This window comes from Electrophorus electricus, chromosome 3 (genome assembly GCF_041902795.1).
Source record: "Electrophorus electricus isolate QZ-2024a chromosome 3, ASM4190279v1, whole genome shotgun sequence".
Classification (NCBI taxonomy): Eukaryota; Metazoa; Chordata; class Actinopteri; order Gymnotiformes; family Gymnotidae; genus Electrophorus; species Electrophorus electricus.
In genome coordinates, this window is record NC_137499.1 from 30189491 (window position 1) to 30202568 (window position 13078).

At 43.3% G+C, this 13078-nt stretch overlaps 1 protein-coding gene across 5 annotated transcripts in view; it reads left to right on the forward strand.

The window, feature by feature from the left end:
- The window catches only part of coro7 (coronin 7), a 105583-nt gene extending 92650 nt beyond the window's left edge, over nucleotides 1-12933 (forward strand). For 2 of the 5 annotated variants that reach the window (XM_027009128.3, XM_027009129.3), the window contains 19 exons: nucleotides 405-459; nucleotides 568-625; nucleotides 783-928; nucleotides 2112-2207; nucleotides 2347-2448; nucleotides 2644-2785; nucleotides 3312-3487; nucleotides 3742-3850; nucleotides 4164-4250; nucleotides 4334-4476; nucleotides 4561-4665; nucleotides 4769-4854; nucleotides 4967-5108; nucleotides 5607-5696; nucleotides 5778-5894; nucleotides 6076-6211; nucleotides 6343-6434; nucleotides 6636-6722; nucleotides 7255-8564. In XM_027009128.3, the coding sequence (XP_026864929.3) occupies nucleotides 405-459; nucleotides 568-625; nucleotides 783-928; nucleotides 2112-2207; nucleotides 2347-2448; nucleotides 2644-2785; nucleotides 3312-3487; nucleotides 3742-3850; nucleotides 4164-4250; nucleotides 4334-4476; nucleotides 4561-4665; nucleotides 4769-4854; nucleotides 4967-5108; nucleotides 5607-5696; nucleotides 5778-5894; nucleotides 6076-6211; nucleotides 6343-6434; nucleotides 6636-6722; nucleotides 7255-7263 (1978 nt within the window). In that variant the 3' untranslated portion in view covers nucleotides 7264-8564. Of the gene's footprint in view, nucleotides 1-404; nucleotides 460-567; nucleotides 626-782; nucleotides 929-2111; nucleotides 2208-2346; nucleotides 2449-2643; nucleotides 2786-3311; nucleotides 3488-3741; nucleotides 3851-4163; nucleotides 4251-4333; nucleotides 4477-4560; nucleotides 4666-4768; nucleotides 4855-4966; nucleotides 5109-5606; nucleotides 5697-5777; nucleotides 5895-6075; nucleotides 6212-6342; nucleotides 6435-6635; nucleotides 6723-7254; nucleotides 8565-9955; nucleotides 10114-10646; nucleotides 10732-10851; nucleotides 10989-11083; nucleotides 11150-11495; nucleotides 11668-12104 lie in introns of those variants that run through there. The other 3 variants (XM_081711006.1, XM_027009133.3, XM_027009132.3) reach the window with 3 other exon arrangements.
- Nucleotides 12934-13078: the final 145 nt, after the last annotated feature.

The following is a 13078-nucleotide window of genomic DNA, read 5'->3' on the forward strand; positions in this document are numbered from 1 at the left end:
GCAGTCGGTCCTGTGCCTGCCAGACGATATTTCGGAATTCCACTGTGAGGTTCAGCGGGCCATTCAGTATGTGCCTAAAACAACACAGATCTGTTCTCTTTGAAATGCGTGCGTCAAATGTGTAAAATAAGCCTCTGTTGATAGGTTTTTGGGTGCTATTGCCGTAGCACTGCAACGGGATCAGAAACAGATGTCCTTTGCTAGTAGGCTGCACCTTCTAGTGGTTAGAGAGTGTAAGTGCTAGAAAGAAAATTCTAGTTTCTGTTACAGGCCAAGTATGGTAGTTGCTTTCTGGACAGTGGAATTCTGTGCTGCAGTTCCTCTCTGTTCTAGGATTAGGTTCAGTCAGTGTCTGGATGAGATGATCCATTTGTCTTTCTCCTTTTGTTCTTTTGAATATATAGGACGTTAATGCCGTTGTACGACCCTGATTCTGGTCTTCTCGTAGTGTCAGGAAAGGTGAGTTATATTTTTGTTTCAATCTGAATAGCTTCATAACAAAAGAATTCTATCCAGACCTTTCCTCTGTGGTTATACTTACCTGCATTTGTTGTTTGGCTTCATCAGGGCGACAGTGTTATTGACTGCTTCGAGGTGACTACAAGTGACCCCTTCCTTTCCCAAGGTGAGAATGAAAGAACCTTTTTTAAAATGAAGTATGATGGGTAATAGTTGTTAATTCAGCTCTGCCCAGTCTGTAGAGCCCATATTTACTAGGCTTTGAGGTGCCAGCAGATTCCAGGTCAGCAGCTGAGCTCTCTTGCCATTTCTCTGAATTGCAGTCAGTCACTGCCTGAGTGATGCCCCCACGCGCGGTGTTGCCATGGTACCCAAGCTGGCGCTTGACATCGGGGTTTGTGAAGTGTTGCGCGTGATGCAGCTCACAGAAAACTTCATTATCCCCATCAGCTACCACGTACCCCGCAAGGTGAGATCAACACGGGCATTACCATCGTCCCCTGCTGGCACTGTGGGTCCTGGCTCACATGCACCAAAAGCACTGCATCACCACAGTATCACTGATTCAGACACAGATGAAACCCACTTGCTGAATGGCAAGTGTTTTTAACTGTCTCCGGGTAGAAAGAAAGCAAAGTCTAACAGCTATTGGAAAATCCTGACTGGCAGTGAAAGAAGTGCAGTTAAATTTGAGAGAGGGATAAATCTCTTATGCTTTAAGCACCTGTTTCCATGGAGACTATAAAGGTGATGTAATCATAAAGGATGAGTGCCAATGCTCAGGCTAATATAACCACCTGGATCTGCCAGGTGACTGTCCTGTGTTGTTTTTATCTATAGTGTGTAGACAAAATAACAGAATCCTCAAATATGAGAGCAGATGTAATGTGATGCATTTGAAGTGCCTGATATGAAGCAGGGCCTTGGGAACAGCTTGGTTTGCTGTCTCAGCCCTGAACTACATGTAGGGAGATACTCGACCATTCAAGCACAGCAATTCTTTGAGGGATGAAGCAGGCAGAAAAGTACTTTTTTACTCTCTTCTTTCCAGAACATTCCATGTATGATGTTTAGATCTGGCGACCTGGTCTAGCAGTGTGAACATGAAACATGAGAACATTTTAAAAGAACAGTCTATTATTGTAGGCTTCACATGCTCCTGTAAAATGACCTTGTATGCCTTGGCTGTTATAAACGCACAGGCATAACAGTCATGTGATTCAATGACCCCAAGAGGTGGCAGTTGGCAACATACATAGTGCCTTAAACACATCCTTTGGCTTTCTCCAAATGTAAACACATCTGGATATGAAAGACATCAGAACATATTAATGTTTTCCATTGCTTGGGATTTCTGGTTTTGTAGTCCTTAAACCAGGGCATGCATCTCCTCAAAAACTATATGTTGTCAAGCAGCAATTTATGACATGCCTATTGGCTGGAAACAAGGCCAACATACAGTTTTTGAGGACATATATTATAGTTGGGGCTGCTTATTGCAAGATCTGTTTTATAGCACTCACTGGATGATTTCATTTTAAAAAAAGTCTTAATGGAATTAAAATAATAGACAAATCCTTACTTTCCATTATTGTATGTGTGTGTGTGTGTGTGTGTGTGCGTGTGTGTGTGTGTGTGTGTGTGGTTTGCAGGGAGGGCAGGACTTCCATGCTGACCTGTACCCAGACACACTGGGCCACATGGCAGCCATGACAGCAGATGAGTGGTGGGCAGGAGCGAACAAGCAGGTACTGGCTGTTCCCTGTACTGTGCCTCTCACACTGGGGCCCCATTCACACAGCCGCTTTTACACAGACACTTTTAGCACTTCACCCAAGTCTCAGGACTGGTTTCATTCACCTGGATGCTCTCTCTTATTTACAATAGGTGCAGAGAGTGAGCCTCCACCCAGACAAGAGGCCAAGGGGCAGAGCTCAGAGAGCCAGTCAGGTTCCAGCGAAGGAGCTGCCTCGTGGGCGAAGCAAAGAGGTCCGCGGACAAGGCCAAGAAAGAACATAGCTATTTCCTCTCTACAGCCCTTTATCTCATAATCTCTCTCTCTCTCTCTCTCTCTCTCTCTCTCTCTCTCTCCCAATCTCTCTGTCGGTCTGTCTCTCTCTCTCTCTTTCTCTCTCTCTCTTCTTTCCTCTTGTCTCTTTTTCTCTCTCTCTCTCCCTCTCTCAGGAACCCTCCAGCTCCAGCAGTCCCCTGAGCACTCCCAGTAGCAGTGCTGCTCCATCCCGCTCCCCCTCCTCCACCAGCGGCCTGTCCTCTGGCTTCCTGCCCAGCCCTAGCCAGGGCTCCCGCGCAATCCACACCATGCTGGGTAACCTCGCCCACCCCATACCCTCCACACCATGCTGGGTAACCCCACCTAACACCTTCCACACCATGCTGGGTAACCTACCCACCCCACACCCTCCACACCTTGCTGGGTAACCCTGCCCACCCCACTCCATCCACACTATGCTGGGTAACCCCGCCCACCCCACACCATCCACACTATGCTGGGTAACGCCGCCCACCCCTTACCATCCACACTATGCTGGGTAACCCCATCCACCCCACACCATCCACACCATGCTGGGTAACCCCAACCAACACCATCCACACAATTGTTGGTAGCCCCACCCACCCAACACCATCCACACCATGTTGGGTAACCCCACACACCCCACATCATCCACACCATGCTAGGTAACCCCTCCCACCCTGGACTATTCATGCCAAACTAGGTAACTCTGTCTGAACCAACCTCTCTCCTTCAAGCCTTTATATCATCCAAGTGTAGCACATCACTGACACTTGTCCCTACTGGTCAGGATGTTCCTACTCCCCATCTTGTCCTGCAGGCCCAAGCTCCAAGTTCCGACACATCCAGGGGACTGTTCTTCACCGTGACACCCATATCACCAACCTGCGTGGGATGAGTCTGACCACACCTGGCGAGTGTGATGGCTTCTGTGCCAACGGGCAGCGCATAGCTGTGCCCCTGGCCATCTCTGGAGGGCAGATCGCTGTGCTCGAGGTGCTGCCTTTCAGTTTTTCATTAGTACTTTAGTTTTTTCTAGACTGACCAATTGCTTCTCTAAGAATTTTTCACAGTTTTAGTAATTATCTGTGAATACGTGCCTCATGGACATTAGTATGGTAATTCAGCTGTGAACATTCTTGTCAAAAACAGGGATAAAAGACAGGATAACAGCAGTTCTGTAGGAGAGGTTTGAAATCAAGGCACTAAATAAATGAGGAGCTTCATAATTCACTGCTGTGACATTATAGTTATCGCAGCCTGGGAAACTTCCAGACACTGCCCTGCCTACCATTCAAAACTCAGTCAATGTGGCCGACTTCTGCTGGGACCCATTTGACTCCTCGAAGTTGGTTGTTGGTAAGATGGTTATTTAAACTTAAAGTCTGTATGATTTGATCTTATTTCAAATCTTATTTTTCAAAATCTTCTTATTTCAAATTTTCTTCACCTGCTATAAATCTGATTCCAAATATTATAACCATTAATGTAACAATTACATTTAAATAAAATTCCTTATGCAATAAAATAATGATTTATAAATAAAATATATAAAAAGATAGATTAAAGGCCCTTCCTATACTTGACCACAAGTGATTAACCTAATTATCTTATAATTGGAATTGGATTTTGCAACTCTGGTGAAGTGTTGATCTGCTCCATGTCTTGACAGCTGGTGATGATGCCAAGATCCGTATGTGGAAAATTCCAGAAGGTGGCCTGGTGGAGACACTGACAGAGCCAGCGTGCATTCTGCAGGGTAAGAGAAGCCATGTGATCTGCCTTTCTCTACTGCAGAAATTCCTTCTGCTGTCTGTGACACCAGGCTCTAACCAATCACAGGACACACTGAGAAGATCTACTCCATCAAGTTCCACCCCCACGCCTCAGGTCTGCTGGCATCCTCGTCCTATGACATGACGGTGCGGCTGTGGGACCTGGAGAATGGGGTGGAGGTCAAGAAGCTGCATGGACACCAAGACCAGGTGAGTGTCTCCCTCTGTCTCACTTACTGGACAACAGCACACACTATATCTCCCACTGTATCATATGTTCTTTGTCTTTGCCAGATATTTGGGATGGCTTGGAGTCCCAATGGCAAGTTGTTAGCCACCGTGTGCAAAGATGGGAAAGTGCGTCTGTATGACCCACGCAAGTCTGCTGAACCTATCCAGGCAAGTATAGCACCAGGGACTCCCATCGTATGGACCTAGTCAGAAGGTCATTATTTGACATGGGAGTGCGTCTTCAATCTCCTCCCTCCCTCTTTCCCCTTAGGAGGGCCCAGGCCCAGAGGGACACAGAGGAGGTCGTATAGTCTGGGTGTGCGACGGCCAGTATCTGCTGGTGTCAGGGTTCGACTGGTGAGCAGGACATCCTGTTCAAAAGAGAGAGTGTTTTCTGATCGGCCGATCTGTTTCCATGGTGTTGCGGCAAACTGATTTTTGACTCCTTCTTCCTCTGCTTCCTTAACAGTCGCAGTGAGAGACAGCTGTACCTGTTCTCTGCCACGTCCTTGGCCTCTGGAGCAGTGGCTTCCGCCCCAGCTGATGTGGCCCCCTCTACCCTCATCCCGTTCTACGACCCAGACACCAGCCTCGCTATCCTCACTGGGAAGGTGCTGAGAAATTATCTTGTCCGCCAACCGTTAGCTAACACATAAAGGTCCATCTACACTCACCACCTACTATATTCTTAGATAGATTTTTCTTAGTTAGAAATGCCTAATAAGTGTACAGTTAGAGACTACAATCCATCACATGTAAAAATTGAGGTGGCCCTACTGTGGCTAAGACCCCCCCACACTTTACCAGTGTAACAGCCACCACCGCTGGAACTGACCAATGATGAATGAGGTAGAGGGAGCCTGACAAACAGGTGGTGCATGGCAACAGGTGGGCTACAGTCTGTAATTGTACAACTTTAAAATATACCTATAAGCCAGGTGTACTTAGAGAGCTACCAGGGAGTGTAGTGGGAATGCAGATTTCTTATGCACTAGTCATTAAAGAGCAGAACTGGGATGAAACAAAAAAAAAGGAAAGTGAGAGAGAAACCCACAAGATCTTTCATTATATATGTTGTTATCTCCAATATGTCTTCCTTCTCCTGTCAGGGTGACACACGCGTGTACATTTTTGAGATCACACCCGAGGTGCCCCACTTCATAGAGTGCAGCAGCTTCCACGCCTCAGAACCACACAAGGTACCGTCACACCTCCGCCTCTTCTCCCTCTCACGTACATGTGTCTGGTTTCCCTAAAACGCTCCCTCTTCGTGACCTCAGGGCTTGTGCTTCCTGCCGAAAACACAGTGCAATGTGCGCGACGTAGAGGTGGCCAGAGCTGTCCGGCTTGGCAAGACCACCATTGAGCCTGTCGCCTTCAAAGTGCCCCGCGTCAGAGTGAGTGACCCCACCTCCACTTTCAAGTTGGGTCAGCTCGACAGACCCATCTAGTGGGCATACAGTAAACATGTGATATTATGAAAACGTGAACGCCGTATAATGTTCTTATTTCAGACAGTTCTGTACAGAACCGAGCTGGTAGCAGTGTTAATGCTGCGCCTGTGGTCATTTTGTGCAGAAAGAGTTCTTCCAGGATGACGTGTTCCCCGACACAGCGGTGTGGTGGGAGCCAGCTCTGAGCGCTGCTGCCTGGCTCTCGGGATCTGATGGCCAGCACCGCAAGATCAGCCTGCGGCCAACAGACATGACCCTCGGTACGAATGCACGGCCTGATGGTTCTCACTCACTGTTATTTATTGTGTTCCTCTCTTTGGACCAAACTTGGTTTTGAGTGTGTGTGTGTGTGTGTGTATGTGTGTGTGTGTGTATGTTTTTACTTTCTCAGTGAGTGAGGCTCCTAAGGAAGCTCCAGTAAGGAAGTATCTGCCATCCTCTGTCTACCTTGAGGAGAAGACGGACGAACAGAAAAAAGAGGAGGTTTGTAAGGGCTGTGTGCAAATTCAATAGGGTTATGCACAGTTTCTTGCTATGAATTGTGTGTGTATGCGTGTGCGAGAGCATTTGTGACACTGATTCTTTGAAGAAGGGGCCCATGGAGGAAGAGCTTTTCTATTTGCTGGTTTTTTGTACCAAACCATATAAAAAAATGACCCAAATGATGTTGTCTGTGTTCTGCAGCTTTTGAGTGCTATGGTTGCTAAGCTGGGGAACAGGGAAGACCCACTGCCACAGGAGTTATTCGAGGGTGTGGATGAAGAGGAATGGGTGAGATCACGCTCTTTTATACACATGCATGAAACATGACCCAGGATGTTTGGGACAGAGGTCCTTCCTCAGCTGTGCAAGCAAACTGTAATTTTACCACAGTACACTGCAGTTACTCCCTGGAATCTTCCTCAGATGTATGCCTATACAGTAGATATATAATGTTGAGTCCAAAAGTTGCATACACTTAGGATGAAGACATTCAACCTCAGTGTTTCAGAACCACACATTTCATATTACCATACAATTCCTGTATTAAGTCTTATAGGGTATGTACTTTACTTCTGTGCAAGATACAGAATACAGACAATAAAAATACCAAAGCGTAAGGTGTGCCCAGACGGTTTGACTTCTAGCACTGCAGTGCACTGCAGACACTCCCTGCAGTCTTCTTCAGATATATTCTATGGGGGAATTAGTGTTAGATTTAGAAGGCTTAAGAGATCAGTACTCAGTGTGTGTGCCTGTGTGTGTGTGTGTGTGTGTGTGTGTGTGTGTGTGTGTGTGTGTGTGTGTGTGTGCGCACTTTCAGGACGACTAATGGAAACCTTCACTTCATGGACCAGCCAAGGTACCGGCAGCAGGGAGATAAAGGAAGCTCTTACCGTACTTGTGAAATTTGCCATTTTTGAGTGCCAAACTGAGGTCCACACACACCAGTCCCACCAAACCTCTCAGCCATTAATCTAATTTTAAACCTCCTGTGTGGCCAGATTCAGTCTATGATCTCAGCAATACTGTTCAACTCTTCAATGGTTAAATGTGCATTTGTTAGGTGCTTAGTGATTATGTGACCAGTTACATCCAAAACAGCAAATATGTGAGACTGCATGACTGGACAAACACCACACTGCTCTTTACCACAGTGGTCATGGTGACAAAACTCTTGTGTTCATTTTTATCTCTTGATCAAGCATGACTTTTATACTGTAATCTTAATCTGGCTGTTGTAAAATAATTGCATTCTTCCACATACGTTATACACAAATACAGTACTTGCTTTTATTGTTTTCTAGATGGAGCTCAGTCAAACTGTTCAGCTGTTGAACTGTATGCTTCAGGTTTATATTGCATAGCTGTGTTAATAATTTTGCATTTGGCAGATGCTCTGATACAGAGCAACTTACAGTTTTAATCATGTCAGTCATGGCAAAATGTGTTAAGAATCTTATCCAAGGACTCTTATTGGTGTAGCATTGTGCACTTGCCCAGAGAGGGGATTGAACTGCCATCTTCCACAGGGGTGTCAGCATTGTTACCTAATACACCACACCAACCAACTACGCCATGCACGTTCAAACATACACAATGTCGAGAAGGTGCACAGGTGATTGAGACCTCCATTTCAGGATACTTATACAACTGGAATTTCTATACCCTAAAGTCATGTCTTACTAATGTCTAGAAAATAGCCCACTTTTATTAAACAAAATGTGTTCCTTTGAGTGCATGTTCCTCAGTCAACTTCAGCAACAGTATTAACAGCAATTTTAACTACTAAGATCAGCGTCTCAGTCAGGTCTTTTACTTAAGGCAATATTAACAGCAGTCTTTCCTTAATCATGTTTGCATATGACAAAAATAACCATGCATGTTATAGCACTTTCAAATGTGTTATACTAATAATATACTATGCTTTGACTGTAAGTATTACTGAATGTGATTCTGGATGTGTTGAGGACCAGTATGTGTTCAGTTTTATCCAACATTATTTGGGATGTCTTGAAACTTGATTATTACTTTTTATACTTCAGGGGCAATAACATTTGCTTTACCTTCTATTTTTAACCTAATCTGTCATGGGGAACGTTGCCTTGCAATAAAACAATTTTGCAAGTTTTGCATTCTTTGCAAATCTAGTCTTGTGTATGGAATGGAAAAGTGACGAAGAACAATAAAAGACTGGATAATTATTTGGATTATTATGCAAGATAGAATGCTCATAACACAACCCAAACGTGTTTATAATCATTATGCAATTCAAACTACAGGCCACAGTACGTCACACACTAAGGAGACAAATAATAGCGTCTTCTGCAGATATACAGGCTGCAGGTATTGTAGCCTATTGCAGCAGTACTGTTGTAGCTGCACTGGTCCAGTGAATAATTCCCACACATCGTACAGATGACATTTGAAGATTTATTTTGTCTGTCTTTTTTCTTCAGTAGACACCGTGAAAACTGCGAATATGAAGAATATAAAGAAACTTAAAATGTACATCACAAGCTAGCATCCGTAAAGAACAAGCCAAAACACATTAGCAACACAAATGCGTCGACATCAGTCAAAATGACTCAAAACGCCTCACAAAGGCACATCGACGAATATCACCGATAAATAACAACTACCGTGTGAGCCTCTTCTGCCCTTAACTAAACTCTAATCACTGTGACCAGTTATGCTTTTCATTAGAATAAATCATTGCATGAGTACATTTTAACCAATGCATTATTTATAATGTTACTATTAACTGTTATTATTATCAAGTTCGGTTTATTCGTCACATACATAGTCATACACAGTATAACACGCAGTGAAATATCCTTAACGTCTTACACTCTTTATGACTATGAATTGAAAATAATCATGAATATGTGACACACAAAATGAACATAAGCATTTAAATGAAATTTTTCCTTACAACTGTAATGGCTGATACTGATACTGAACAGTACTGTAATAGCTGATAGTGAACAGTACTGTAATAGCTGATGCTGAACAGTACTTTGCTAGTTGTTTAGATTTTCTTTTCACCAGTCCAGCAAACCCCTTATACATATTCTGTGCCCAAGACTACCCAAAATTTAAGCATTTACACTTATAACCATGTGCATTCAAAACTTTGGTATAACTGGTCCACATAACCATCAGAAGAACAGACACTTTCCACAATCATGACAATCTTAGTGGTTTCATTGATAATAAAATCCAGTTTTCGGTAAATTACTAATATGTTGTAATACACGATTAGTTTTATTAGGTAGTCCATTTTAACCTTTTTGTGGTGGAGAGTATGATTTCCAAAGTTCTCTCACTCTTTCTCTCTCTCTCTCTAACACACACACACAGAGACAGACACAATCGTTTATTACTGTCTGTGGGATGTTTTCCAGATCCATAGTCGTCTGTTTGGGTTACCTAAACGTCAGCCTAATCCTCATGTAGCAAACTCTTGGTCTGTCCATATATCTGAAGACCTCCAAACACTAGGTGGCATCAGACATGGTCAGTGTGAGGAGCCTAACTTTTCCTCTGTCGTCTATAGTTTAATTTATGGAGTCCAACTGTATCACCTTGATGGAGACACATGTCAAAACATTGATGGTACGATTGTTACTGTTAGCCATATTTTAATTAGATCACTGGAAAAACACAGAACTGAACAATGGTAAGTTGTGTTCGTTGTACTTTATGTAGCTACTTGACAAGCTAGCCAGGTACCGAAACATGTATTTTCTAGTGAAGAGCAAAGTGGCTAGCTAGCTAGCTAGCCTCTCCGGTGCATGTATTGGTATCAGAAAGCTAGCTAACTAATATTTTACCTAACCTGGGTTAACTAAGAATTAAACACTAGTCCTCGAGATTAGACAAGCCCGTTTAAGACATCGTTTTATTAATCAGAAACAATTTGGGAGCGTATTTATTGGCAAACGGTTACTAGTTTCTCTGGTCGTGGTTGGTTTTTTTTGGCGATGTGCTTTTGTCTCAAGCTTGACGCAGCACGATAAATGAATCCCTAAAACTACTGTGGTAACAAATGTTTATTTGTACAACACCCAAATTGCTCACCTGTTTGATCGTGTAGTCATATGTGACGGAGCCTAATCATTCCAACCTTGTCTTGAATGAAGCGCTTCACAATTGCATGAAGTTTTAGTCGGTATGGGGGCTTGAATCACCTGTGAAAATCATTTCTTTCAGGCAAAGTACCTCGCGCAGATTGTAATAATGGGAGTGCAGGTGGTGGGCAGGGCATTTGCGCGAGCTCTGCGTCAAGAGTTTGCAGGTAATTGACTGACTGATTTTTCATTGCAACGTCCACTGTAACCAGTATTGAGTCGAATGAATTAGGCTTCGTGAGGTAATAAAACCTGCAGTCTACACTTGTTGCTTTATATGTTTGCAGCCAGCCAAGCTGCAGCAGAGGCGAGGGGAAGAGCCGGCACGCAGTCTGCTGCAGCGTCTAGCTTTACTGGGATGACCTTACAGGAAGCCCAGCAGATTCTAAATCTCTCAACGCTCACGCCAGAAGAAATCCAGAAGGTAGACTTAGATGTAGCATATCTAAGATGGAACCTACAACACTATAAACGTAATAACCTCCCAAAGTGAGACAGGACTTTTTATTTTCTCCCCAGAATTATGAGCATTTGTTTAAAGTAAATGACAAAGCGGCTGGTGGCTCTTTCTACCTGCAGTCTAAGGTAAGCAAGCATGAGACATTTCTAATCAAGTCATGAACGTTTCAAAAGAATTTAAATAACACAAGAGGGTAATGGCATGTGACCAGTGATGAGCAACCCCATTACTGACTGGGAGCCCTTCCATCTAAAGCGTTCTGAGTGCCGTCATTTTGGTACTAAATGCATTGATGTTTGCTACGTAATACTTGATCTTAACTTGAAACAGGATGCCACAGTGTGACAGGGTTGGAGTGTTAACTGGTGGTGAGGATGTCATGTAATGTAGTGAAAAGAAGGAAAATGGGGGGGCAACTAAAGGAAGGTCAGGATGGTTGGTGAGCACTTCTAAGGGACTGACCTTTCACAGGTGGTCCGTGCCAAGGAGCGTCTGGATGAAGAGCTCACCATTCAGCAGCAAAACACGCGGCCTGGGTGGAAACAGCAAGGAGAGTCATGAGTCTGCTCTGTCATTGCCTGCTTTCTCCTCTGTCCACTGTAAATAATCTCCCTGTTTGAATAAAGCCTTGTCCTTTGTGTTATCACGTATAGGCTGTTTTATTTGTTCAATGTTTTTTTTAAAAATGTTTTAGAAGCTCACATTTCACAAAGCTGTAAGGCACTGTTAAAGGGACTGTAAAGCTTGACAAAAAAAAAGCTACATACAGAGTAAAGAACATTTCAAAACAGTAGTGTTTTTGGTGGTTCCCTTACATCAGTGGTCACCAACCTTTTGAAATCTAAACAAATCTAAGATCTAACGACATAAATGCCAGGCATAGCATACTTAAATAACAAAGCTGTGTATGTTCCCATAGCCTCCAATAACATGAAATGAAATTGTTTAATGACTTCATTAATGTACAGCTAAGTGCTGGCCATGGTGACACTCAGTGAGATGCCACTTTAGTTGGGATGTTTAACTTAGAAGGCATTAACAGCAGCAAGCATGTGTGACATGTCTCTGCTTTCCCTGCAGTTCACAGTTTGGCCCATTCCGCTTGGATGTTGGGTCCATCAGAAAGGCCAGCTCCCTGTATTCTTCATTCCTTGGCCTCAAAAAAGTCGTAATCTCGGGCAGCAAATCGATGAATCGCTGGAACACCTTCCCACCTCTTAAGCAGCGTACCAACGTATATGTTATTTATTCCGGAATGGAAGGTTTTTCTCAGTGGTGTACATTTTTAAAGCACTGTGTATATCCTCGCCTCTTGTTCTCATTCAAAGGTAAAAAACTGAGGAAATCTTCCTTGACACAGCTCATCAATTGGTTGGCAACCACTGCCTTACACTAACTCCTGCTTCATAAATAAGCCTTCAATAAACCAACTACTCTTTTCCAAAGAAACATTTTAATGTTTATCCTTACTTGATGTTCTTAAATGTGTCCTATTCCATTAACACCCTCCAAAGTAAAATGTTTTTTTCTTAGTACGAAATTAGTCCAGCATGATGATTTCCATATAATGAATAGGTGACGAATAATGAATAGCCTATAATTTTCAAATAAGGAAGAGGAAACTATGGTTGAACAATAACAAATGTTTCTGACACAACTGGAAATGATTCCACAGTGACTCATGTGGCTTCGATACACAGCAGGCTGTTTAAACCATGTGTGCTACACTGGGTTGTGTGTTGTTCAGAGTTGCCAGTATTTGCAGAGTGGTGATCAAACCTTAATTGAGAAATTATACTTTTTACTATATTATTTCATTTAGATTTCTTAAAAGTACCTTTATGATGTTTGTTTAATATTACTAGGATATATGGCATGCGTTATTATTAAATATTATTTTCATGATGATTAATTCCAAAATTTTGAGCGTTTCTAGAGGCACCCTCACCCTCCATTGTAAATTGTGGAATATTTGTGTACTGTAGTGCCGGTACAGCACTTTATCAGCATAATTTAGATTGCACTTTAGTGGAAAAGAAGACCCAGCAAAACTC